The sequence below is a fragment of the Coccidioides posadasii genome, chromosome 5 (assembly GCF_018416015.2).
Source record: "Coccidioides posadasii str. Silveira chromosome 5, complete sequence".
NCBI classification, from domain to species: domain Eukaryota; kingdom Fungi; phylum Ascomycota; class Eurotiomycetes; order Onygenales; family Onygenaceae; genus Coccidioides; species Coccidioides posadasii.
The window spans coordinates 382,908-409,671 of NC_089411.1; the positions used below are offsets into that span (position 1 = coordinate 382,908).

The following is a 26,764-nucleotide window of genomic DNA, read 5'->3' on the forward strand; positions in this document are numbered from 1 at the left end:
GTGATATTGCAAGGGTCAACGACGGGGACTTAATCGCGGACCGTGACTCTGATTGTGATACCCCCAAACACCAGTGCGCCACACATTGCCATCATAGACCAGACGCAGAGCTCTCAGCTGACAAGAATGCCTTTCTCCTCGAAAACCCAGTTTTTCATCCAGTCCTCCGCGCTTTCAATAGCTGTGCTGTAGGAATAGCGAGTAAATGTTGCTATTAGCGGTAGTTACTATCTTTCTAGGGAACTAGTCTACTTAGCATAGTGGCAGCCTTCGAGAGGGAGACGCATTTAACGAAGCGTATTTTCGTAGTACTCTTTAGCTGACAGAGAACAATGCTTGGATTGGGGGTGCTTAGACGGCACTATGGAATTCTGTGCCATTATCAGGACTGCGTTTCGGCTTCGATGGTACGAAGCTAGGCCTGGAGGAGATTGGATATCATTTCCCACCTTCCCCGAATCTCGTGAGATATCTGATCTGCCCGTTGTTCCAATAGCCTTTTGGCCCCAACGGAATAAACTTGAGACATTGGGTTTTAAAAGGGGGAAGACACTCATAGACATCCTTGGGGAGAATGTTCAAGGCTCTGCTCATATGTCCTACAGCAGTCCGCGCTGGCAGAGCGATGATCCAGTGGCTAGACCAACACACGAGGTATTGCTTGTCCAATGTCCGGAAACTAACCAACTCTCTTCCGATAGATCGATGGCCATATCGTCCTAGAACTTCTCATCTTATTTAGAGAAGAAAGAAATACGTCCGTCATTACTCCATGCTGGGCTCTCAAAGGAAAAAGAGACTGAAACCCCTGAAATCCAATTCCAACGAAAGAGGGGCACGGGAGGAACTAGTTTGAATTCGGAATCGAGCTCGGAAAAGAGAGACGAGACGGAATTGGGTCCAGATGAGCTTTTAAAGACGGCGCTACTTAAAAAATACGGATGTCCTGATATTCGTCTGCTGTGTCTGGTTCGGGTTCCAGCTTATATCCTTGAACAGAGAAAGTCGACGTGGGCAGCACTAGATAAGATGTTTCCGGTGGAATGGAACGACCAATCTTGAACTACATCTGGCTGCCAGAAGGAAAGAAAAAGCTCGTTAACTCTTTATCTAAAGCCCATCATGGGAAAAATATGGCTATGTTTGACGATGTTTGACGATCATCCGCAGAAAAGGGACAAGGATTGACTTTCTGCTCCATGGGTGCGTGTTGGTTAGCATTTCGAGTCGAGACAGCTCACTGAAATAACGTATACAGAGAACCAGGCCTAGGGAAGACGCTCACTACCGGTATGTCTTTGTCCTAGAGGTCCCAGCAAAGGCATATTCCTTCTTGACATATCTCCCATCTCAACTAACGGCATCTTACAAAGCCTTGCTGAATGTCGAAAACCCTCTGTATCAGATGTCAGATGATGAGCTAAGTACTGTTGTAAGGAAGTTAAACAGGGAAATCGGCTGCATTTATAATCACTACCAAATGGAATGGCATTGTGCTCTTGGATGAAGCGGATGTATTTATGGCAAAGCGGAGCATAGAAGAGATCAGCAGAAATGCAATAGTGGCCGGTAGGGCTCATGATACCCTCTCTCTCTCCTCCTGGTAAAGACAAATTCTGATATTGATGCGTGGGCAGTGTTCCTGCGGACGATTGAATACTTTCAGGGAATTCTGATTCTCACAACAAACCGAAGGGAGGATTTTGACGATGTCTTCTGAAGCCGGGTTTACATAACCATCGGCTTTCCACCACCTATCCGAAGAGAGCCACGCAGATATGGGCGAATATGATCTTGATGAACTGCAAGATGAACGTGGATGGGCCTTGAGAAGCTAGTAACCGTGCTGTATTTAAAATTCTCGGGAAGTTCAAAAAATAATGCTAGTTACGGGCTGCCGTCCCAGCTTCCCTGCCCTTTCCCAAAGCATGTGTGAGCTATACTTTGTTCTGATCCCCTATCGCGCTCAACTCGTTAGGGCCGGTCAATCAAGAATATCCTGCGCACCGCAGTTTGTTATGTTTATCGGATGACCGTCCCTTATCAGTCTTCCACGTCAACGGGGCAACTAATCAGAGTGGAGCTCATCGACGTTGAGTCGCAGAAAGTTGGTAAAGAGCTGGATAATTACGTGAGCAAGGTGGGCACCGAGAGAAACCAGCAGTCAGTACGGAGTGCTTGGTAGCCTCCATGACCTGCTAGCGTTGCTATGCAATGCGGCCCCGCTGTTTGATACAAAAGCGTCCCATGCAATTTTTTCAGCCGAAGTATAAAGATATTTAATCACATTTGGGCGTTGCGCTTTGGTTTACGTTGTGATTGACTCTGTACCGTCAACCAGAGTGAGACACGGATGGTGGTTACTTCATGTAGTGCATCCAGTACCCGATGGCCGTAAGATTCGGAATTGAAGCTAGGTTAATGCTTAGACTCTGCGATACGACGGTAGATGGGCGGTGATTTATTTGAATGCAAGGGTTTGCACTCCTTACGGGGAGTTCGCTGAGGTGGTGTACTCCATGGTTACTGGACTCTCCAGACTTGATGCGGCACTCAAGACCAGAGACAAGAAGATCATATTCTGACAAAGATGAAACAGTAATATGAAAAAGAACTCTAAAAAATAAAGTGAACGCGGCGTGTGATGGATGGTTCTAACTGGGCGCCTGGGTGGAGGAGAAGCGCCGTCTACTTTGTTTTCGCGCTGCAGAAATTTTCTTCGTGATGACAAAAGGCGGCGGGCAGCGGCAGATTCCCCCCCATTTCGACGTTCATCAAACCTCCCTTCCTTTCCCTCAATTTTCAGTTCCACACAACATCTTCGCCTCTCACAACAACCACGTCCTCCATCGACTTCCCATCCATCCACCACTTCTTCTAGACTTCTTATCTTTCTACAGCTGTTTTTTTTTTCCAGCCTTCACCTTATTTTTCGATTCGCATCGCTTTTGATACTTGAGTCCCAGTCGCGGTTTCAGTTCTTTTCCTTACAAAAGCTTCTTTGACCTCAGCCTTTTTTCTTCTCTCCTAACGCGACCCTGAAAAAGTTCTTTACCGCAGTGCAACGCGCTACGACCCTGTTCTCTTCCCAGCACGCCGTGCTCTGCAGCTCTTCTACACCTCTCTATTCAGATTGTAAGCCTTGAGAGCCAATCCCCTCTTCATTCTCCTGCTCCTAAAAGGCGATCAAAACTGGAACTAACTTTCTTCACCGGCCAATAGAGAAAAAGCTTCTAGACCTCGATCAGCCTTAGCTATCGCTAAGATTCCCAGTCTTATTCCACGGGACAACCTCATATAATTTAAATTTTCGTTTATCCTCCATACTCGACAAAGTTTTCGAAATGGCAACCGAAGCTCCATCTCACGTCAACGGAGCTTATACCCACCACCAGCCCGCTCCGTACCACGCTGATCGCTACCCTGCCGCTAATGCACCGCATACTCACCAGCCGAGCAACGCTTCGACTCCGGCTCCTCCACCGCAGGAAGCCAAGAATGACATCCCCAAGGAAGAAGTTGCGTGGTTCTTCGTCGAACAGTACTACACTACCCTCAGCCGGACCCCTGAGAAGCTTCACCTCTTCTATTCGCGCAAGTCTCAGTTTGTCTCTGGAAATGAGGCGGAGAAAGTTGGCGTTTCTGTTGGCCAAACTGTAAGTACCGAAACACTGATATACCACTCGGTTTTTTTTCAAGCTAGTGCTAATCATGGTGTCGTACCAGGCCATTCAGGATCGCATCAAATCTCTTGATTTTCACGATACCAAAGTCAGGGTTTTGAATGTCGACTCCCAGGCTTCGTTCGATAACATCTTGGTATCTGTTATTGGAGAGCTGTCTAACAGGTCTGAGCCTCCACGCAAGTTTGTCCAGACCTTTGTCTTGGCTGAACAGAGAAATGGATATTATGTTTTGAACGATATTATCCGATTCTTAGTTGACGACGATGGAGAGGCTATTGCCGACGAGCAAGACGCCGTGGAGGCCCCGGCCGCAGAGGCTCCTTCTGAGCCAGCCGAACAACAGGCTGCTCCTCAACGGCTTGAGACTGAGCGCCAAGCTGATACCGAAGCTGCGGCACAGGAAGTTGATGAGAAGCTTCAGGAGTCCGTGAAAGAAGTTGTTGAGACTAAGCCTGAGGAGCCTGAAGCAGTTGTCGAGCCAGCGCAGGCTGCCGAAGTCACTACTGAAGCTTTGCAGCAGGAGAAGCCCAAGGAACCTGAACCAACTCCCATCGTCTCACCGCCCAAGGCTGCAACCCCTGCTGCTGAAAAGGAGAACATTCCTCCAGCTAGGCCTGTCTCCATGACCTGGGCTTCCATTGCTTCTTCGAACGCCAATAAAGCTGCCGCTGCCGCGGTCCCCACGCCTGTCGCTGTGCCACAGGCTGCCCCAGCCGCACAGCCCAAGGTCGCAGCTGCTCCTTCCCAGCCAGCTCCTCCCGCTAATGGTGAGAGCGCTCCAAGCCAAACTTCTTCGACCTCAAGCTCTGAATGGCAAACTGCCGGCAGAGGTCGCGATGACAATGTGCTTGCATACATTAAAAACGTTAACGACAAAGTCGATGCTGCCCTCCTCAAGCAGACTCTTCAGCGCTTTGGTAAGCTCAAGTATTTTGATGTCAGTCGCCAACGTGTAAGTATCCCGCCAAATCTTCCTTTTTATACGCCATCAATAACTAACCCTTAATGGACAGAGCTGTGCTTTTGTGGAATTTGCAGATGCTGCTGGTTACAAGGCCGCCGTCGCAGCTAATCCTCATCAAATTGGCACTGAACGTATCACTGTGGAAGAGCGACGTCCACGAGCCACTGCTTACGGAGGCAATGCTAGTTATGGCCCTGGTAGGGGTGGTGCTGGCCGTGGACGTGGCGACCGTACCGCTAGTCAAGGTCGTGGTGGATTTCAGAAAGACTCTGGACGTTTCACTCCTAGAGGCGGCCGCGGCGGCACTATTACTCCCAAAGGTCGTCCCCAGTCCCAAGCCGTATGAGTTCTTTCCCTTTTCCTTGCCTCTACGATTTGTGACATGATGGGCTTAAACAAGCCTGTTCTTGTCCTGTACATTTCACTAGAGATGCATAAATACATGCCTTCGTGGTATTTTATGGTCTTCTGGTGCGTCTAGTTTCTTTTAAGGAGTCACCTGGGGTCGCATTTTGAGGTGCTTGGAAAAAGCTTTATTTCTTATTTTACTTTGTACTCAAATCCGTTTGACACGTTTCATTTTTTTCCCCCCTTTAAACCTTGACACCTTGTGCTATTGCATATGCTGCTTTATCAGTTCTCTTGATTTAATGTTTGCTTGAGATGATCTAGCGAGCATGGAAACCTTTGTCACGCGCAATATGACTTATTTCTTACTTTTTCTTTTTTTTCTTTTGGGCGCTTTTGCAGACATTCCATGCCCCAGGTTAGCATTAACTATTACTTCAACTTTTCTATGTCGTGGTTTTTCACTCTGTTCTTGTTCTTTATGGTCGTTTGCAGTTACCTACTTCTGCTGATACTCCTGTGTATTATTTCCCTTTGATAAAACATCATGGCAGCAACAAAAAGGTGGTGCTTAGTGGGCATTAATGTCTGAATGAAAGCGCAATGACGATCAATAGGATCAGGTAATAACCCGGCGGAGGTGTGTCAAGGTCTGGTCTGGGAGTGGGGTGGAGCGGAAAATGGAGACTTGGCTTTGCATTTCCGGTGCTGGACGGGACCCTCGTGAGGCTTTGTCTTCGTGGTGTTTCCATGTACTATGTTTCGTGTTAGCGAAATGAATAAATTAGCCCCTTATTTTCAGGTAATTGACTACTCCGTGCTCTATATCTTTTACGTGGGGATTTTGGTGCGCGACGTCGATGCCTTGTAGGAAACTAGTAAATGGTCTGATTATAGAGCCGGAAGCGTACAAGTGAATACGAAATATGCAGGACATTCTCGCATCTGATGAGTGGCAAGAGACGAAGTAGAACACCCACATATTGATTTCCATCCTGGCCAGTTGAATAATGGAAAAACCATCAGCAGCTATCTACCCTCTATTCTACACATTAGAATTTAGGACATACCTTAGGATCAATAGCTAACGGATACTTTAATGGCACAAATTTTTTTATATACTAATAGTGCTTCGCATCTCGAGTAGCGAAAGGAAACGGAAAAAATAAAAAAAATATATATAAACAAAGAAACAAGCGAGAAACCGGAAATCATTTGAGGGACAAAACATAGAGCATAAAAATTGTAGCAGATATCCACCCAGACCTACCTACCGTCCCCGCCGCTGAATGATTGGAACAATGATAATTCACGGTGCGATGAAAATAGCAGCTCCCCGCTAAATGCACCGGGTTCGGAGGATATACACGAAAAAAAAGAGAAAAAGAAGAGAGGTAGCGAACAAAATAAGTCGCTAGAAACGTAATCCTACCAAAAGACGGGTCCATCTGACATCGAAGATGAGTCTGTCACATTAAGGATAGGAGTTGACCGCAACGCGAACCTGAGGGAGTATTATACCAGCTGACATTTTGTGCATATATGTGGAGAAAACGCAATTATTAACAAAAAAAAAAAAAAAAATTAAGGGAATAATCATAGAAGAATAGAACGCGGAGAAGATTTTCGCGAGGATAAGACTGACAGTTTTTGCGTTCATTGCGCGGCCTTTGATTCATCGTTTTCAGGGTTTGGTTCCTCTGCAGTTGTCGTTTTCTGGGTAGCAGTGGGCGCTTCAGGGTCGGATTTGCCTGGCTGAGTTGCTGTCTTTTCGGAATTGACTTTCTCTAGAGCTATGTTTGGATTTTCGGTCCCGTCTAATTTTGTTGTCAAGTCTTTCAATTGCTTTTTCGTTTCAGCAAGTTCTTGTTGCAGCGCTTTGATATAGACAATGGCTAGCTCCACTGTGCTAGCTTTGCTAATTGGCTGGTGGGATGCGGGTTTATCTGGAGACTTGGAAGACGTTCCATTCGCTCGACCTTCGGCGGCTTTATCTTTATCCTTGTCTTTATTTCCATCGTGTGTCAAGGAAGGGGGCAGGAGCCTTTCTATTTCTTTAAGAGCGGTGTTAATGCGGTTCCGTCGTCCTTGTTCTGCAAGTTTATGATTTGTGCGTTTCGAACTCAAATTCTCAGCCAAATTTTCCGGATACGAGACCCCTGGAAGAACTGTTCCCTCCAGGATATGTTGATAGTTTGATTTGGAGGCAAGATAGAGGGCAGATGTCTCAGACGAAATTCCTATACCATCACGTAAGCAAACAGAATCGAGATTATAGGAAACGAAGATATTCATACCTTCTGCACGAATAAGAGGCTGTATGCTTGGACTTATTTTCGGTCTCAAGGCCGGGCTGATCTGTGAAGTACTTCCACTCTGCCGCTTCTTAGACGTTCTCCCTCCCGGTCTAGAATCTGCCCTTTTAAGTCCAACCGGCCCCATTGGAGATTTCATCGCACCTATTTGCGGGCTTGGAGTCACCGAAGCAGTGCCTTGGCCATTTGTTTCCTTCAACGACTTCAAAACCGGTGTTTGCTTTGCGGCTAATCTCGGCGTAAGCTCATTCGCATCAGTGATCGTACTACTGGTTGAAGTAGCAGCCTGGTCGACGTTTGAGGCCGCTTCTGGAAGTGAGATATCTTCCATTGTCTCTTCGGGGACATTTGAAATTACAACAGAACCGGGTCGCGAGAAATTGGCACTAGAGTTGGCTTCGGTTGGCCGGCTTTGCAACTTCATCAATGTTGCGGGAGTCGCGGCTTCCCTCGCTCTTTGCTCCGAGCTTGACTCCTGTGCAGCCATATATGGTGACTTAAAAGCACGTGGGAGGGCTGGTGGCGGCATCAAAGGTTCGCTTAACGGCTCTGGAGACACGGAATCTTGGCCTGAGCTTTCGGTACTGCTACTTTGTCGCGAACCATTCCGTTTATCTGACAGCGAGGGATCCTGGGAAAGATCTCTGTTCCACATTCGCATGTCACCACCAGGGATGATTGCAGAACCTGGCCGAGACTTTTGACGGCTGCTCATCGGTCTCATGGAAGGAGACTGACGAACTTGACGAGCATTGGACCTCTGTGCAATGGAAGACTTTCGCCTATGGCGCCTGAGAATTGCAGGAGACGACGGAGCTGTGCTGGCGGGTAGCTGATGTCTCGTGTCCACGGGTGAAGTGACAAAACCCATATCCACCCCCGAAGTTTGACTAAACATGAATCCGTTGCCATTGTGGTTGTGTGCCTCGAGGGCAGGCGATGTCAACGGCGTTAGATATTCACCGGGAGTTGCATATTCTGGAAAGCGCAGTTGCTGCTCCAGAGGGGTCATTGCAGGCGATATCAATGGCGTGAAAGCACCCTAGTGAGTTCACATATTATCAGCTAGGGACTAGAGCTATATGGCCGTAAGCATTGCTCACCTGGTCATCAGTTCCGCGAGTATACGGTTCGTATCGTCGCTGAGCCCCAGTGTCTAATGGAGGGGGGTACCGTGCGACACCTCCGTGTAACTCGGTGCTGTTTGGAGTGGGTGGGACAAACTGATGGGGTTGCCCGAAGCCCTGGGGAACGATTCCATGCTGGTGCTGCTTCTGAAGATAAAAATGCGTCGGATTCACTTGCGCCTGAGTGCAAGTGACTCCTTGCATTTCAATGGATTGCATCTGATCAGTAAATGAAGTCGCATACTGCTGAGGTTGAGAGGTCTGAATCCCTTCCATTCCCGTCAACTGAGCATCCTGCACCAGAGTAGTCGGCACCTGCGAGACCGAGGTGGCAATAGGGTTGCCATGCTGGTCAACTGGAGTTCCTAAGTCGGCCAGATCAAAGTCAAAGTCGAGCAGATTTGACAGGTCCTCGCTAGAGCCAGAAATCAGAGAATCTTCAGGCATATGGCCGGACCACGATGCCAATGAGGGATCTTGGTTCATCGCAAGGGTTTATTTTTGACTGGCAGTGCTCGGGGATACGGAAACCGTTGCGCTTTTCGTCCTGAGGGGCAATGTCGGAGAGGTGACTAAAGCGGCAATCTAGGACGAAATGAGGGGAAAACCAGGCCGGATCATAGCTTGGAGAAGCAGCGCTTTCATGTATCGGGCGGGACGAAGGAACAAGAACACCTCAGTGGCATGATCTTTCTCATGAACACGGCCACAAGCCAGAGAGCAAATTTCGAAGCGAGTGACCGAGAAGCACGGCGGTGGATGTGGTTGACACTGACGACCGCGGTGGGGAGGGATGCTGAATCGGGTCTAGCCTGGCCCAAGCCGTGGTCGATGGTCACCGGGTAGTGCTGCTTACTAGCGCAACCCTAGCTTAACAGCCCAGCCCGCCAGCCGACGCTCGACATTCCCTCCCCAGAGAGATCCCACGCGTTTTTGCTTTTTCCTATGGAATCTGCCTTGTGGAGAACATCCTGACATGGGTTCGAAAAGATCTTCCGAGGAGGCAAATTACGAAAAGGCTGGGATAGCCAGAAACACTCTCTTGTACCCGATTACAAAAAGCTCTCCTTTCCAGCTCAACAGTTCAACTTGACCAGAGGGATCTGGGAAGATCTACTTGACAACGTGAGACTGACCCTTCGGCTGTCAGTCTGCCAATCGTCAGCAGAGAGTTTTCGGATTGCCGGGTCCAGGTCCCCGAAGCGCCAAATCCCACGTTTATGGGAAAGCCCAGTCAAAATCGATCCCCCAGGATGTCCTCATTTTTCTGCAACCAATGGCATCAGGCCGTTACTAGCCGAGAATGGTATGGGGACGCAGCTCTTGCAGATGACCAAAACCGAACGACAGGCCTTCCATGGATAATTGGTAGTTGCTGAGTCGCGTTGACTTGCCTGATGTGGCGGTATGCAGAGATGAGCTGGTCTCAAAAATTCGAATCTTTTGGGCAGCAGACGAGGAGCGATATATTATTAGAAATGGATGCGTTCGCGAATCCAGGTTCCAAAATTTGTTAGGCCGCCCCCCAACCGGGGTGTGATGTGGCGAGCATTACCGATATAGGATTATCTCTAAGATGTCCGAACATCTCTTTTATCTCTACGGAGTAGAACGGCTGTCCTGCCCGTTAGCTAATGAGATACACCCGCGGTGCCTTCTGCATAACCACTTGTGTGTGGAGCAGGTAACTAACTATCAGTCTCTTTCCCTGAGAGCTTGGCATTTTGCCATAGTTGATACAAGTTGTTCCTAGGGTTACTGGAGTTTGAAAATACCCATCTACATATTCCCAGGTCTGCTCATTGAAGATACAATCCAATGTTGCCAACTTGAAGATTCCTTTTTCTCAAGAAAATTTACCACACAAAGCTTGGATTTGAAGCTTCAGCGCGTTTAGCCATCTGTAACATGACATCATTTGAAAGCCGAAAAACGCCTTGCGCTTGGGGCCTCGTGAGCAGGTAAAAGACAGAAGGTCAGTGCAAGAAATCACCATCTGAAACACCTCCGCTAGACCGTTGAGCTACTTGAAGATAATGACACTGGTTTCAGATTCTTCCAGATCATAAGCCCAGAGAAACTTTGCCCCATGGGGTACAGAGGACCAAAGTACCCCGTACTCTGTACAAAATTGGATGACTTAAACTATTGATAATACCTTGCCTCTTATGTGTTTCTCTCAAAATTGAATGATAATAACATGTCAGAAATGCCTTTAAAATTGCTCAAAGGTTTCTGAAACAGTTTTCTATTCATCCTTACCCTTTTCACGCGAAAGTAGGCGGAGATAAATCTGTGAGACCGACTGGAAAATGTATCTATCAGAGTGAAGTGCATATCATGCTATCAGTTTCCAAGAAGCTTATTTCCCACACCGGATATTCCTTTTTTATGTCAGCACCCAGCATGGACAGCTGATTTCCGCTGTTATGGAAATGAATGACGTGCATTGTAACAGTTCACCTACAAATCAGTGTAGAAGGTCACACTGCTTCCAGGTGCCTACAGTAGCTCTAGGGTTGAATACATATAATACACATAGAGTAAGCATCCACTGTACTCTGTATATATGTACTGTGCATTTGTTCCTGTGTAGCAACCTGAGTGATGTGTGTTGATAGCTTTGTTCGTTGGTGCGGAACTAAGCAACTAGTTGACACGCTGGAGTTAACTTAACTACATAGCCAGCTGCCCCGTGGTCGGCGAAAAGTTACCCCACGTACTAGCCGGAGATGCCTGAAGGACCCGCATGACATGACGGTGGCAGGCAAACATCAACTGCCCGAGCACAGGCTTGCAACTTTCAGACAGTGCTGGAAGGGAGTGAGGTTTTCGGCACCCCCTCCTCTGAAAAACATTGAAATCATGCCTGGTTAAACTGACATCTTAGAAATAGCTCATTTCGAGGCAGCCTTGCTTAAGTGCCCTGTTTGTTCAACAATGCGGCCCTGCGTCACAGACCAACAGACCTCCCATCCCCGCAAGCCCTCGATTTCCAACCAGAAAGTCTCGACACATTTTACAGAACCCCATGCTAGACCAGAATCATTTTTCCTTAGTCGAAGCGACGATATGGAGCGATCCCGGTCTAGAAGTTCAGATAGAGCTCGCGATAGCACGTATGGGGTACAAAGCTTGGAGGAGGCCATGGAGTTATCCGGAGAGGAGTCCCACCACGCAGCTTCAGATAATCATGGCTTAGAAGACAGTACAAAGCCTATCTCTCCACTCTTACACAGGATATCTACAGTTAAACCGGTCGCTGCCGATGATGTGGTGTCGAGCAGACCATCTTCTTCTGCTTTTGGGCATAACCAATCTATGGAAAATGCACCTTCGCTCCCTCTAACGCCTCTTCTCCTTGGGTCTCCTGCTGTACCAGGATCTCTCCCTGGAAGCCCAAAATCGGCATCTACTCGATCATTCCGCCGTTCCGATGAGATCTCCATTCTTGACGAAGTTAACAACCATGTAGTAGAATATAGCGATGAGGAGAATCCTAGCAGCTCGCCTGAGCTTCAAGACAGTGCCTCACAACTTGTTATGCCAAGTATAAAAATGCCAAGTCGAAGGCCATTTACTGAGAGGGGCAAATCCCTTGGGAGACTGAAGGTGATGATCGCTGGCAGTACAGGTGAGATATGATTGATGTTCAGTTTTTTTTTAATCGCGCTCTTACACGAGGATTATAGGTTCAGGGAAGACGTGTCTCTTGAAATCTATCGTTCAGGCCTGCGAGGACATTGTGCATATCGATCCTCTCCCCCAAAATACATCCCACACCCGCCTCTCAAACTCAAAGAAACAGAATGTGCAGCATGGGAAGAGGATTCGGCGCGTACGGGATCGCCCCTCAATCGCGGAGATTTACGCAAGCACTAAACCGTATCCAACGTGGTGGTCAGATCTTGAAGACTCGAGGGTACTACGGAGGCGAAAAAGTCTAGGGGATGTGGTTTTGGAGCGGAATCTTTGCTTCGTGGACACCGTCAATACGTGTGTGGATCAGATAGAACAAACAAACTTGGAGATTCAATATATGATTCAACAATTCCGGAGGGCGACCACTGCTATCCATTCCGGCAACGCTGATCTTCAAGGTTTGCTAAGTGGGAATGGTGGATCACAGGTCGATGCAATCCTGTATCTTATTTCCCAAGGCAAGTATTCTAGACTTCTACATATATAACGATAGACTCTGCTAATTTTTTGAATAGACACGCTTATGTCCGATATCCAATCAATTAAGCGGTTATCCGACTTTAGCAATGTTATCCCATTAATAGCAAAAGCGGACACCCTTTCATCAGAGCAGATTCATGGTTTGAAAAATATATTCCTTCAGAAAGCGCGAGAAGCTAGCATTGGAACCTTTTTTGGAGATTCCCTGTCCCGCAGTGACGATGTACCTACTCCACGTGCTCCATTCTCGATTTCGTCAGTCACAACAAGCGATGATGAAATGATGGATGCCAGTGTGTTAATGAGTCCGGATTACATACAGCCATTGGCACTGTCTGAGCTTGGCTTCCTTTTAGACAAGATCTTTGACCAAGATAACTTTGTCTGGTTCCGCCATTCCGCAGCAAAGAAATTGATACGGTCACATAATCTTGGGAAATTTGCGTTCGAGCAACGAGTAACCACCCCAACCTCAGCCCCATCTGACTTTATTGATTCCCGATTTACCTCTCCGTTCTCTTCGATATCACAGTCGCAGGTCCTCGATTCACCGCGGAAAAGTAGGGGCCTTTCAGAGTACACGTTAGCCCGAGTGGCGGACCATACTCGACGAGAAGAGCACTTGGCTCAGATCCAGCTTGCCAAATGGGCCACAGATCTACAATGCAGTCTCCAAAATGAGAGGATGCAATATGAGCGCCTAGCTCGAGACGAGCGGGCCGCGTGGCTAACTAAACGGCTCGACGAATGCGTGGCGGATGGGACGCTCGTTCCTATAGGCCATGTCACTGCTTACGAGAAAGAGACCGGCGTCCTAACAGTGCATAGCCATGACGGTCGCCAGCTTCGATATCGTACTGGGAATATGAGTGCCAGTGACCCTCTGGGACTAATCAGGTGGAATGAGGATATGAAGCGACGGGGGTGGATCGTTCTCCAAGTCATCGGTGGGGTTGGCTTTGTTGGAGGACTGGCGTTATGGCTTGCAAGAACACTAGGCCTAACGTCGCATGACCTATCAAACTGGATCCGGGCTTATTGAGAGGACAGAGGACGGATCCAAAAAAAACATTGGTGTTGTTATCACTTTAACGGCGTCAGTCTATTTTTCTGGCGTGCATCTACTGGCGCAATCAAGGCGTTTCCGACCTGCCCAGCTTTAACCTACTTCCTAAAGTTGTTTCCATTTGTTTAGTGCACCACATTTGTAACAGAATTCCTTCTCTGATTCGCTGGGCCTTTCCAAGGGAGTTTGGAGTATGCGCTGCCTGTTATCATTACTGGGGCTGGGTCTTTTGGCGAATTGGACCTAGAGCAAGTTTAGTTTCTAACACCTCCAGGTTTCTGAAATTTCGTATTATTTAGGAAGCCCCATGTAAATAGGTACAATAACATTTACTTCCCAGTCCTGTTTCTCCGTACAAAATGCTTCCGAACGCTCGCAGCCTGGTGAACGCTCGATTCTTGTGGCTCGATGATCAAGGCGGCAGAGCGGACCTGAAAACGAAATTCTCGTTATAAGGTTTTCCCGAATAGCCGCCTTCAGAGAACGTTCTAGACCTTGGCATCGGATCTCCGCTGGCTGGTGGCCAACCAGAATGGCCAACTTGCCGCCGCTCAGTGAAGTGGCGACAGCGAGGGAGAAATCTCTGCCTCGCTCAGGCGCGGAGAAGTTTAATTGATTCTACGCTTGGTTCTTGGAGATGGTACAGGAGATTCCCGGGGGGCCTAAAAAATGTAAAACGACGTTCAGTGCATGAGGTACAGCGTACTCTGGGCTGTAAATACTTTGTAGATCAAGAATTTAGACGAGTGCGGTGATTGGTAGGGACATATTGTCAAATATTGCTATTTAAGTGAACTCCCATATTTCCCCCAGGATACGGATGCAGATAAGAGCATAAACTGACCCGTGGTGCCAAAAGGCTGCTAGTTACGAGTAATGCCCGCCCCCACGACTACTTTGGTATTCCAGCGCTCTCAGCACTTTCCACTGGACAAAGGACAACAACTGCTGCTTGCTGAGGGGCTTCAAGGCGCAAAGGTTCCTTGGTTCATAGCTTCGACCACGCACTTTCGAAACAAGTGACACAGGGAATGATAACAGTAGGGCAGTATGAAGAGAGTCGAATACACTTGCAACATTGGCTTTGATTTGGGGTACAAGTGCTGTAACTAGAGGGGTAGGACAGCCGGCCGAAGCCAATATCAAAGCTGGTTTCCGAGCAATCATGCCACAAGCCAGAGTGAAGTAGCAGATGGCCACCAACCCTGTAGAGCCCTGTGGCTGGAGCAAACAATAGCCATAAGAAAGGTGTGAAACAGTGAGAGTGTGCTTTGTTGTGAAGACTACAGAGTAAAAAGAGTGAAGTGGTTGGAAGATTTCGTTACCTTGGAAACTGTCGTTCTATCTTAGCCAGAAGAGGCCTAGCGCGGGCTGTTTTCGACCGCAATGGAATGTGAAGCACTCCATGGAACTTTATGGAAGATTCGCTTAGGCTCTGGCACTCTCTCTGCCTGCTCGAAGCTCCAAAAATTTAATCTCTCTGTGTTTCCTCTTTTCTTTCTCTTCCTCTTTTTCTCCCTCTCTTCTCTCATTAATTGTCTCTTGTCTCCCCTCCTCCCCAGCTCCATCGCGCAAACATCCCTCAAAGCTCCTCACCTCTTCCTTACTGTTGACCGCCTTGATTCTCTCTCCACTTCTTTGAGCTTCATGTGAGTGTTGCCCAGTTTGCTTGTTATCATTATTGCACAGCTGCCTTTGTCTTGTGGCCATTGCTTGAACAGTCTTAAACAAACAACAGAAAGATCCTTGAGAGCTGTTGACTGCCTCGTTCCACGCGTCTCACTTGAAATCACTGAATCTTTTGGGTTGTTTACTGACTTGCTATGAAATCCCTGTAGAATATCGTTTCACCACCTCCATCATGGCTTCCGAGACCTTTGAGTTTCAGGCTGAGATTTCTCAGCTTCTCTCCCTCATTATCAACACTGTCTATTCGAACAAGGAGATCTTTCTTCGAGAATTGATCTCTAACTGTTCTGATGCTCTTGACAAGATCCGTTATGAGGCTCTCTCCGACCCAAGCAAGCTCGATGCCAACAAGGATCTCCGCATCGATATCATTCCTGACAAGGAAAGCAAGACACTCACCATCCGCGATACTGGTATTGGTATGACCAAGGCTGTAAGTCTAGTCCTTTCGCGCAATTGCTTTGGAGAAATGCCATGCTGACTACCACCGTGATAGGACCTTGTTAACAACCTTGGTACAATTGCTCGATCTGGCACCAAGCAATTCATGGAAGCACTCACTGCTGGTGCTGATATTTCCATGATTGGTCAGTTCGGTGTCGGTTTCTATTCTGCGTATCTCGTTGCCGACAAAGTCACCGTCGTTTCCAAGCACAATGACGACGAGCAGTACATCTGGGAGTCTAGCGCCGGAGGCACTTTCACCCTGACTCAGGATGTTGACGGTGAGCCTCTTGGCCGTGGAACCAAGATCATTCTCCACCTCAAGGATGAGCAGACCGACTACCTTAACGAGAGCAGAATCAAGGAAGTCGTTAAGAAGCATTCCGAATTCATCTCCTACCCTATCTACCTTCATGTCTTGAAGGAGACTGAGAAGGAGGTCCCAGATGAGGACGAGGAAGAAACCAAGGCCGAGGAAGATGACAAGAAGGAGGCCAAGATCGAAGAAGTTGACGATGAAGAAGAGGAAAAGAAGGCCAAGAAAACCAAGAAGATCAAGGAGTCGAAGATTGAGGAGGAGGAACTTAACAAGACCAAGCCAATCTGGACCCGTAACCCTGCCGACATCACCCAGGAGGAATACGGCTCTTTCTACAAGACTCTCTCTAAGTAAGTTTCCTATGAAATTCCCCTCTTTTGAGTAAGCATAAAAGCGTATTCTAACAGGATTATAGCGATTGGGAGGACCACCTTGCTGTCAAGCACTTCTCCGTCGAGGGCCAGCTTGAGTTCCGCGCTATCCTCTTCGTTCCCAAGCGTGCTCCATTCGATCTCTTCGAAACTAAGAAGACCAAGAACAACATCAAGCTCTATGTCCGCCGCGTCTTCATCACCGACGATGCCACCGATCTCATTCCTGAGTGGCTCGGCTTCATCAAGGGTGTTGTCGACTCTGAGGACCTTCCTCTCAACCTGTCTCGTGAGACCCTCCAGCAAAACAGGATCATGAAGGTCATCAAGAAGAATATTGTTAAGAAGTCCCTCGAGTTGTTCAACGAAATTGCCGAGGACCGTGAGCAGTTCGACAAGTTCTACAGTGCTTTCAGCAAGAACATCAAGCTTGGTATCCATGAGGATTCCCAGAACCGCCAATCTCTTGCCAAGCTCCTTCGCTTCCACTCCACCAAGTCTGGTGATGAGACCACTTCTCTCACTGACTACGTTACCCGCATGCAGGAGCACCAGAAGCAGATGTACTACATCACTGGTGAATCCCTCAAGGCTGTCCAGAAGTCCCCCTTCCTCGACTCCCTCAAGGAGAAGAACTTCGAAGTTTTGTTCCTGGTTGACCCCATTGACGAATATGCCATGACTCAGCTCAAGGAATTCGATGGCAAGAAACTCGTTGACATCACCAAGGATTTCGAGCTCGAGGAGACCGAGGAGGAGAAGAAGGTTCGCGAGGCTGAAGAGAAGGAATACGAAGGCCTTGCCAAGGCTCTGAAGAACGTCTTGGGCGACAAGGTTGAGAAGGTCGTCGTTTCCCACAAGTTGATCGGATCTCCATGCGCCATCCGCACCGGCCAGTTCGGCTGGTCTGCTAACATGGAGCGTATCATGAAGGCTCAGGCTCTCCGTGACACTTCCATGAGTGCTTACATGGCCTCCAAGAAGACTTTCGAAATCTCTCCTCGTTCCCCCATCATCAAGGAATTGAAGAAGAAGGTCGAGCAGGACGGTGAGAATGACCGCACTGTCAAGTCTATCACCCAGCTCCTCTACGAGACCTCTCTCCTCGTCTCCGGCTTCACCATCGACGAACCCGCTGGCTTTGCCGAGCGCATCCACAAGCTTGTTTCTCTTGGCTTGAACGTCGACGAGGAGGCCGAGACTTCCGAGGAGAAGGCTGAAGAAACCGCCGCCACTGAGGCTACCGGTGAGAGCACCATGGAGGAGGTTGACTAAATGCTTTCTATGAGACGATGATGACTTCTTTTTTGTTTTTCTCTTTTCAATTCGCGTCGTACCGAAAATACACCGGGGGTTCGGGTTAAAAGCACGGCTAGCGGTTAATGTCTTTTTGAAGTGATGAAATGTTTCTTACCCCCCAATTCTGACGTTTTAATGTACCATGCCACATGTATGCTATGTCATTGCTAGGGAGGTGCTTCGATAAGCCCTTTTTAGTTCAGACACCTGGTGCTTGCTCTTTCACTGAATAGCCTGTTTCTTATGCTTCATAGGGAACTAGATAGGTGTTAGATGGCTCAAGCGGGTTCTGTTTATTATTTCTCAAAGCTAATTCCACAAATTGTAGTTGGTGTAGATGACCTATCAGTGTAACTTTAGGTCTTTTATCTTGACTGTACGTTCCCTCATTCCGGCCAGGAACTAAGACTGCAACACATGTAGTGCCAGGGTGAACTATATCTCTCCTAGCACCACAGGGAATTTCCAATTTATTAGATATTGTATGTAAAGAAGATTCCCTGCTCGTTTTGGTCAGGCGGGCGCCTTCATCAATGAAGGAAAATGGCCTGACTCCAAAATCATAGCCCATATCATTGAGTGTAAATATCAGCATTGTACTAGCAAAGCTTGAGTGTCTGTTCGGCCATATCCAACCCAACATGATGAACATCTTATAGAATTACTATTTATTGTGTTGCACCGGTAGCCTTTTGACCAGCTCAGAGGGCCTCGGGATCCATTTTATAGCATTATAAACTGTCTTCTTGTTGCAGTTATGCTTACTGAGCTTTTTTCCCACTCTCAATGTGAATCCAAACTCTGTGTTCTTGTCAGATAGATTGCATTTTGCTTGAACTACATGTACCTTCCCGGGAACAAAGGTCATACTTATGGCCAGGGTGGATGTCAGCATTCGCTGCCACAATAAGTTCACTCTTCAAAAAATAATCTCTGACTTTCTTGCTGATGTGGATCAAAGTTGCTCGAGTGATTTTGAATCATACAGCTCCAGTGATTAGCACAGTATTTGAGAATGCAAAGCCCAAGAATGTGATGACCATCAACAGAAAAGCCTGGGCAATCTGCTTGAAAAGCAGGCCAACAAATCTAGGAGATGGTCGGAGAAACACCTGTACGCTGTAATGTTATAGTTAAAATGGTGGATGGTTATCCATTTTCTCACACTTCGGGCTTAGTAATTGGAACTTCAGCGTTGTCCATATAGCCAATCCAAGTGTGGTCACTCAGTGAGAGCCACCAGACTGTCTCTGGAGAAGAGATCTTCTTGCAGTTTGTGGATGGCCCTTCTGGAGGGTGAGAAAATCAACCTCACATTCTGTAGTGTCTCTGCAGTACCCCATAGACTTCTAGGACTGATGTCTTTTGTAGCCACTCAAAGGTGAAAGAGTTTTGATTGTAGGAATAATACGGAGTACGGAGTACTCCGTACTACCCACAAAGATCACCCATGAGCTAGCCAAACTCTAGCGGGCTTTTAGGACTTTGCTTGAACGGCTACATTTTTAGCATCACTACTATTAATAATCGATGTAGGGGAAAAACCATCCACCGAACCGGGCTTCCGTGGCGCAATGGTAGCGCGTCAGACTTCTATATCAGGCAATCTGAAGGTTGCGGGTTCGAGTCCCGCCGGAAGTGTCCAATTATCTTTTGGATTTTTTTTCCTTCCCTTTTTCCCCTTAAGATTTTCTTTTTTCACTCCTCGGTGCGTACAATCTTCCCATCTTCTTTTCCCCAGTTTGCTCCAGAAACCCTGGACATGAAGTCACATGTAGTTAGTCTGGTCGACCGTGGACAATGACACATCAAGACGCAATGCCGCATCAATGCCTGGGACATCGAGATGGTAACCTCGACTTTTAGTGCAAGCACTGCCCGCTGATCTGGATGGCAAGTCTCCTAAGATGGCTTTGAACAGAGCTCCTCTAGGGTCCCTAGCCTAGTAGCATATAACTAGTCGCTTGATTAGGACACGCCCCTTTTAGCAGGGAAATCAAGCCATTGATGGGAGGAGGTCAGCTCACTGCACAGCGACAGTTATCTACTCTGCAATTGGAGTCTCTTCGTGAGTTGCGAAAATATCAAATTCTCTACTTACATAGGCTGTGAATGAATAGATATACATATCAAAGACATAATCCAAGAGCGCCTCAAATTTTATCAACAGGTATCAGAAAATGTATTAAAAGAAGGATATCCATTGACAAAAACTCCAGCATCCTTACTGACAGCGCAAAATAGGACACAATATTAACTTTGCCGGGAAAAAAGAGGCACGGTGTCAAAATCAATCTTCAAAGAAATTCAGGACTGCTCTGATTCCTTTCGTCCCCAGTCCGTGTTTCGGGTATGCAATATAAACCGGATCCTCATGGGCACCCAGTTTTGCCCTAAATTCCGTTTTTCTATTCAACTTAAATTGCTTCACGATAGCTTCATACGTTGTCGCTAGGATTTTTGCCTTTGTACTACTGATGTTGTGCCCTGGAGTTAACGTCGCAGTTGCGCCACCGCCGAAAGTAAGCATTTTGACTCCCGATTTAGCCGCTGTTTGAATAGCGTGCGTGACGATATACTCGATGGAGCCGGAAGGTGAACCAGGGAAGTCCAAGCTATATTTGACTTGCATACCGTTTTTAGGAGAGAGCTGCGCAAGCGTAACAAAGGAGCAGATATTGCCGTCGCGGTCGGTAGCATAGAAATACTGTCTGTGCCGTTGGTCCCGCCACGGTCTTATGTGAGAGAGGTGGATTTGCGTTCCTTTGCGGTTGGAAAGCCAGCCATGAATTCGCTTGTCGATTCTCTCCTGGAGCTTCCCAGGTATTGACTGGCCGAACTGGAAAGTGGTGATTTTTACTCCGTTGTTCTCAGCTTGGCGAATCTTGCGGGCTATTTCACCGTCAGACGCGGCTTGATTGTGCAGCGGATCGACTCGTTCTTCAGCAACGCAGGACAGGCTCCGCCAGCCGAGTTTTTCACCGAGGATATCTTCGACCTCGAGGCAGCAGAGGATCCAGATGGGTTTTAGTCGAGTCTCCTTCTTGAGCCAGCGGAGGAACTGTGGTACAATTTTTGGGTACTGTGAAACATCGCAGAGTGGATTTCCTGCGATGATAGCGTACCCGTTGATGGGTACGTAGGCAACTGCGGCGCCAGTATTGACGTCCCTCCATACCTGAAATCGTTCATCGAACCAAGACGTGGAGGTGGCATCGCCGTAATTTGCAATAAGGTCTGCGAGTTCCTGGAACTTTCGTTCGATTAGCGGAGCCTCATTCGCCGATGTCGAATTACTTTCCCATGGAGGGTGAAGTGTGGATGCTTCCGGGTGTCTTAGAACCATTGGTTGGTCTTGAGCCGGGAAGCTCTTGGGATCACGGTGGAACATTGAAGCAAGTCGTATATTGCCCAGTTTCAGAATTAACATCAGCATTCTCTCCAAACCAATACCAGCACCGGCGTGAGGAGGTACACCCCATTGGAATCCTTCCATATATTCTTCCATGGAGGCAGGATCGACACCCATTTGCCTCATACGCTCTTCAAGCATGATTGGATTATGAATACGCTGCCCACCAGATACGATTTCTTGACCTCGTACGAAAATATCGTACGCGTTCGTGAATCTGTTATCATTTGGGTCAGGCATCGCGTAGAAAGGTCGAGCGGACGCGGGGAATTTGTCCATGATGTAATAGTCAGTGTGGTATTTCTCCTTGACTAGTTCACCTAGTCGAATCTCGTCGCGAGTTGAAATATCTTCCAGGTCTGAGAGCTCTTTCCCATCCTCAGTTCTCCATCCAGATTCGTTGAGCATCCTGATACCTTCGGAGAACGTGATGATAGGGGTCTTGTCCAGCCAGACCAGATCCTCAGAGGGAAATTGGTGCTTGACGATCTGCACCTCTCGTCTGTGCTTGCCATAAATTACCTCGAAGATCTTTTTTATCACTTGATCAATGACTTCCAGAGATTCATGATAATGCTCCTCAATCGCCATTTCGATATCTAAACCCGTGTATTCAGTTAAGTGTCTATGGGTATTGGAGTTTTCCGCGCGGAAGACTGCTCCAATCTCGTAGACTCGCTCAAAATCAGAAGCGATAGCCATTTGTTTCGCAAGCTGAGGACTTTGGGCTAAGAAAGCAGGACGATTGAAATAACGTACGCTGAAAACGCTGGCCCCCGATTCGGTCGCTGCGCCCTGCAACTTTGGTGTGTGTATCTCAATGAAGCCCATTGAGTCCAACGTGGAACGGAAATATGAAGAGATTACGGACTGAATGCGGAAAATTGACTGGGACGTGTCTGTCCGAAGATCAAGGATGCGATTCGATAATCTTGTCCGGTCCGGCACTCGTGTACGTCTACCTTCGATCTTTTCCTCTTCCACTGCTGGGAGTTCGGCTTCATAGACGCTGAATGGGATTGGCTCTTCTCTTCGGACGATGACATGGATTTCCTGGATATGTACCTCCAGGTCATGCATAGTTGTCCCAATGACGGGAACTTCTGGTTTTCGGATCACCCCCTTCACTTTGAGTATAGAGCCAACCCGGATGTGCTCTGCCCACTGAATCATAAGAATAGATATCTCTCCCTTCTTCTCGGTAAGGACGCCTTGTAGAGTGATCACTTGCTGACGGAAAACAAGAAAAACCAACTTCTGTCCCATGCGGCGAACGACATGAAGGCGCGCACGAAAAGTGATCTCCTGCCCAGCCATGTCGGGAGTGATTGAATCAAACTTGGCGAGGGTTTGTCGTGGGCGATCCCGTGATTGCATAAAGGGCAAATCCCCATATCGCGCCCGCATCTCATCAGTTTCCTCCTTTGCAGCTTGTTCATCTCTCTCTTTCTTCCTCACAAGATCAATACTGGATTCTTCACTCGCTCGAGAACGGGATTGTGATTTCGCTTTCCGTCGTGTTTCACGTCTAAGCTCCTTTCGGCTCATGGACTCGCTATCCTCGCTTGTGTCATCGCTCGAGTATACGAAGTCGCGGCCATGCATGAATTGAGCTATGCTCCGGCGGGGTGATACCAATTCGCTATCTGAGCTGACCTTTTTAATTTTTGCCAATGCTAGCTTAATCGACATGGTGACTTGCGGTGGTGCTCTTTCACGAGTATCGCCCTTTTGTCTCTTCCGGTAGGTCCTTGACCCTCAATGTATTCGTCGAAATTTCGCCTTAAAGGCCGTTATTGCTTACGGGCAGGATTGCAGCAGAAGCAACGTCAACAGAACAGAATTTTCTGTTGGGGAATGACTATTTTCTAGAAAAAGATTGACACTGATCACTCGAACGGTTAGCTCAGTTCGCAAAGGCAGAATAATCAAGGAAGACTCGTATATCACCCGGGGAGAACAGTCGCGGATGGAGGGTGACTTCACCTGTGATCGAATGTGTTTTGGACGCTCATCAAGTTTGGAAGTGTTCCTGAGGCGATGAGTGGTTAAAGGAACAGGAAATGGGTAACTTTATCACCAGGATGGTAGACCTATGCCGCGGTTCATTGTGCTTCTATACGATGTCTGTTGATGGAAAAGGAAATACTTTCGCAAAGAGCTTACTGCGACGGGGAGGCAAGTACTCTTATACAGAGATTGGCTTCAATACGGGGGCTGCTAGATCATGGCGGGGGCTGGATATCAGAACGAAATACCGCACTCGTACTCCGTATCTGCAAATCTAAACGAGTCACACTTACAGGCGCAACCGTGCTAAAAAGAATTGGCCCAAAAAGCTTGAATAATGCTCAGAGCGGTCTTTTACCAAATGACCAAAACTTAGTTCCACTACGGTCAATGTCCCCAGCTCACACTTCCCCAATATCGGGGCTTAACTAAATCCCGGAGATCCCCTGAGATTTCGTTTCGAAAGTAAATCTTGCCGTCTCGCGCGCTGCTCGCAATAATGCGGGCGATGGCAAAACGACGAGAGCTGGACAAGAAGCAGCGACGAGAGGCAGTTAATGACGTCATGACAGGTAGTGAAGAAAAGGCGCCGGCGAGAGCGGAGCCAATCGCCGAATCCACGAACTTTGTTACGTCATTGCCCCGTGCACAGAGCCGACAAGCCTGCGGAGTACAGGGCAGCTGGGGCTTTGACTTGGTAGTTCCTCGGAATCGAAGCAGCTGAAATTCCTCAGGACGGAAGGCAAAAAGGGCCTGGAACCACTGTCCTCTTCGTGGCCATCGGGAGACATCGGCTGCGCGATATATGCTCACGTAAGCTGAAGCCATCAATGTCGTAGTTAGTTATACAGAAATGATATTGGTAATCGTTACGAGGTATAGGTGACTGGGTTCTGGCAAGCATGAACTCGTGCTGGAGGATTTAGGAGATGAGTTCTTTCCTTTCTACGACTGGACCGTGGGACCGCTCCCTTTATCCCGGATATATCATGCTTGATATTCTAAATGAGACCAATCCCACTCTAGTTCGGTTTTATCAAGCTAATGAAATGGGTCGGAGGCGTCAAAGTCAGGTTGTTCCCGCAAAGATGACCAAACTCAAGGGAGAATACCAGAGAATTGGATGTCGTCCTCCCTTATGAGCTTGGGTCCTGTCATGTAAAACCTCTGCACGTTGCTTGGTAGCACTGTTCCTGACCTCGGCTGACCATGGCTGGATAAAGTTATCACCACCGGATTGGGGCTCTCAACGAATACCGGAAAGTGAAAAATAGGTAGAAGAGGTCAAGCTTAAGAGTCAGTGGCAGAAGAAGGCCTAGGTGATCGGTAATAGGCAGCATGTGGCGGGTCCATTTCACAGGGCTGGAGGGTAAGCGCTTGAACCTGTGATTTTGCCATCTTAGGTGTTGTTATACCGTTATGTCATTTATCTGGGCATCAGGGCAACTGTCCATTGCTACCCATCCGGATATCATGAATTCTGAGAGACACGAGTGGAAAAGTGTGCTGCTGCCCACATGCTGGCCGGGAGGGCCAGCCTAGACCGTCCGGGCCGAGTTTTATTCCGATAAATTTCAGCCGCTAGCCGAAAAGCTTATTAGTCAAGTGCCGGGAAGCCAAATTCAACGTCATATATCAGACAGGGCTGCGAAGCGGGATGGTGTTGCTTCTGGGACGTCCGTTAAAAGACTGAATCTTGATATTCGATCATTTTATCCCAGGATTCCAGGATTTTATTTTTCCTTGCCGTTCGGAATTTTCATGCTCCCTTAGCTAACGGCGAGCTCTAAACCCCATGACAGCATCCCTCAGTAAACTTGGAAACGATCCCAAATCAGGATCTGACCTTTGGGCCAACCATGTTGTTCCATCATATGAATTAACGGGCTGCAAACAGGAATGGAGGGGTTGTTCATCAGTCTTAGGCAGCATGAAGATTTGAACCAAGGAGCCCAAATATAAAACCGTTGACCGTGCGAGGACTTGGGAGATGATCATCAAGCTTCCTAAGAATTCTTTTCTATGCTCAAATTACCATTAGGGACCACACCTAACCGAGCCCTGAGCTCTATTTCACGTTTCACTATCTTTTCAAGAAAATATCCATTTCATCGTCAATTTTCTGCCTCAACCGCCACCATGGGCCTCTCAGACTCGGTTAAAAAGGACCACAGGGAGTTGGAGGATTATTATAACCAAATCATCAATGCCACTGACGACGATACTAAAATTCGGTATCGGAATCAATTCACCTGGGAACTGGCGCGGCACTCAATTGGCGAGGAACTACTAGTCTATCCAGCTTTTGAAAAGCATCTCCACTTAGATGGGAAGAAGAAAGCAGATAGAGATAGGCAGGAGCATCAAGTGGTATTATCTACTAATAATCACGGGCGCATCTTTGAAGAAAAATTTTTAATTCATTTCTAGGTCAAAGAGCAGCTCAAACAGTTCCAGAACATGGAACCGACCGAGCCAAATTTCATTCCCACGATCAAATCACTGATGAGCAATTTGAGCGAACATATCAAGGAGGAAGAGGCTGAAGACCTCCCTGCTCTGGAAGAGGCTCTGTCGACTGAAGAGAGCGACGAGCTTGAGAAGTCATTTGGACGGACCAAAATGTTTGTGCCCACCCGCTCGCATCCTTCGGCGCCAGATAAGCCACCATTCGAGACGGCCATCGGCCTTATGACGGCTCCAATTGATATGATCGGGGATATGTTTAGAAAATTCCCCAAATAAAGTCTTTATCGCACATTCATGGACATGGACTAGCAGAAGACTTTGGGGGTTGTCCATGCTGTATGATGATGCTGTTGTACATAAATTGCATGCACTTGTTAGTTATGAAGGTTCAGTTTCTTCAATAAGTGTCCATATAGTATGGTCGCAATGTAAGGGTAGCAGGATCTTTTGGGGCATTGTTGGAGACAAGATGAAGTGATAGTCTTAGCTCTAAGGAGCTATGCAAACACATAGCCATTTACCAGCCAGCCGGCCAGCCAGAATAAGAGCTTGCGCATTTTTATACAATGTTTCAATAGATTGCACTCAAAGTGGCTGCGAAGGCGGCTGACCATTTCGTGCTCTCAAAATTATCAGAACAAGCTTCGCGTAAATATCCAAATAGTAGCTGGTGATGCAAAGCCACAGTCTTACTTCATAAGCCGAATCATCTTTGCGTAGCAAATCCGCAGTGGCAGTAATAAGCATCACTAAACAGGTAATTTTTTGACCATAGTTATTCGTCCGCGGTTTTCAGCCTGCTTTGCCATCAAAAAGGGGGAAAAAGGCTCTCGTAGACTGCTAGGCCAGATAGCAGATACTCCGGCAACTAGGGCACTCGATATGGCGTGAGATGGTCGTTGCTGTCAATCGTCCAAGTTTTAGCGGTGCTGCAGATCTGGGGATATTTCTCCAAGAACGCGGTATCAATTCATCCAGTCAGACGGGTGCAGTCTTGCGCCACACACGGAGTAACTTGCTGGATCCCCATCAATCGAACAACGCCAATTTTCCAAGGACATAA

At 47.7% G+C, this 26,764-nt stretch overlaps 6 protein-coding genes and 1 non-coding gene across 7 annotated transcripts; 5 read left to right on the forward strand and 2 right to left on the reverse strand.

The window, feature by feature from the left end:
- The first annotated feature begins 2,808 nt into the window (after positions 1-2,808).
- On the forward strand, positions 2,809-5,800 carry D8B26_008095 (uncharacterized protein). The gene is made up of 4 exons (XM_003071521.2): positions 2,809-3,135; positions 3,223-3,656; positions 3,727-4,638; positions 4,700-5,800. The coding sequence occupies exons 2-4, from the start codon at positions 3,345-3,347 to the stop codon at positions 4,994-4,996; spliced, it is 1,521 nt and encodes a 506-aa protein (XP_003071567.2). The 5' UTR covers positions 2,809-3,135; positions 3,223-3,344; the 3' UTR covers positions 4,997-5,800.
- Positions 5,801-6,099: 299 nt separating this feature from the next.
- On the reverse strand, positions 6,100-8,926 carry D8B26_008096 (uncharacterized protein; the record flags this gene model as incomplete). The annotated part of the gene is made up of 3 exons (XM_066125752.1): positions 6,100-7,238; positions 7,296-8,355; positions 8,417-8,926. The coding sequence occupies 3 exons, from the start codon at positions 8,924-8,926 to the stop codon at positions 6,655-6,657; spliced, it is 2,154 nt and encodes a 717-aa protein (XP_065981836.1). The 3' UTR covers positions 6,100-6,654.
- Positions 8,927-11,252: 2,326 nt separating this feature from the next.
- Positions 11,253-13,786, forward strand: D8B26_008097 (uncharacterized protein). Its single transcript, XM_066125753.1, has 3 exons — positions 11,253-12,074; positions 12,133-12,600; positions 12,658-13,786. Exons 1-3 carry the CDS (start codon positions 11,381-11,383, stop codon positions 13,662-13,664), a joined length of 2,169 nt encoding a protein of 722 aa, XP_065981837.1. The 5' UTR covers positions 11,253-11,380; the 3' UTR covers positions 13,665-13,786.
- A 1,381-nt stretch (positions 13,787-15,167) lies between these two features.
- HSP90 (Heat shock protein 90) lies at positions 15,168-18,153 on the forward strand. Its single transcript, XM_003071518.2, has 4 exons — positions 15,168-15,337; positions 15,527-15,810; positions 15,874-16,490; positions 16,556-18,153. The coding sequence occupies exons 2-4, from the start codon at positions 15,550-15,552 to the stop codon at positions 17,784-17,786; spliced, it is 2,109 nt and encodes a 702-aa protein (XP_003071564.2). The 5' UTR covers positions 15,168-15,337; positions 15,527-15,549; the 3' UTR covers positions 17,787-18,153.
- A 1,217-nt stretch (positions 18,154-19,370) lies between these two features.
- Positions 19,371-19,451, forward strand: D8B26_008099. Its single transcript has one exon. It is a non-coding gene; the product is annotated as a tRNA-Arg (tRNA).
- A 649-nt stretch (positions 19,452-20,100) lies between these two features.
- Positions 20,101-22,914, reverse strand: D8B26_008100 (uncharacterized protein; the record flags this gene model as incomplete). Its single annotated transcript, XM_003071517.2, has 1 exon — positions 20,101-22,914. The coding sequence occupies one exon, from the start codon at positions 22,912-22,914 to the stop codon at positions 20,101-20,103; it is 2,814 nt and encodes a 937-aa protein (XP_003071563.1).
- Positions 22,915-25,080: 2,166 nt separating this feature from the next.
- Positions 25,081-26,229, forward strand: D8B26_008101 (uncharacterized protein). Its single transcript, XM_003071516.2, has 2 exons — positions 25,081-25,602; positions 25,663-26,229. Exons 1-2 carry the CDS (start codon positions 25,255-25,257, stop codon positions 25,975-25,977), a joined length of 663 nt encoding a protein of 220 aa, XP_003071562.1. The 5' UTR covers positions 25,081-25,254; the 3' UTR covers positions 25,978-26,229.
- Positions 26,230-26,764: the final 535 nt, after the last annotated feature.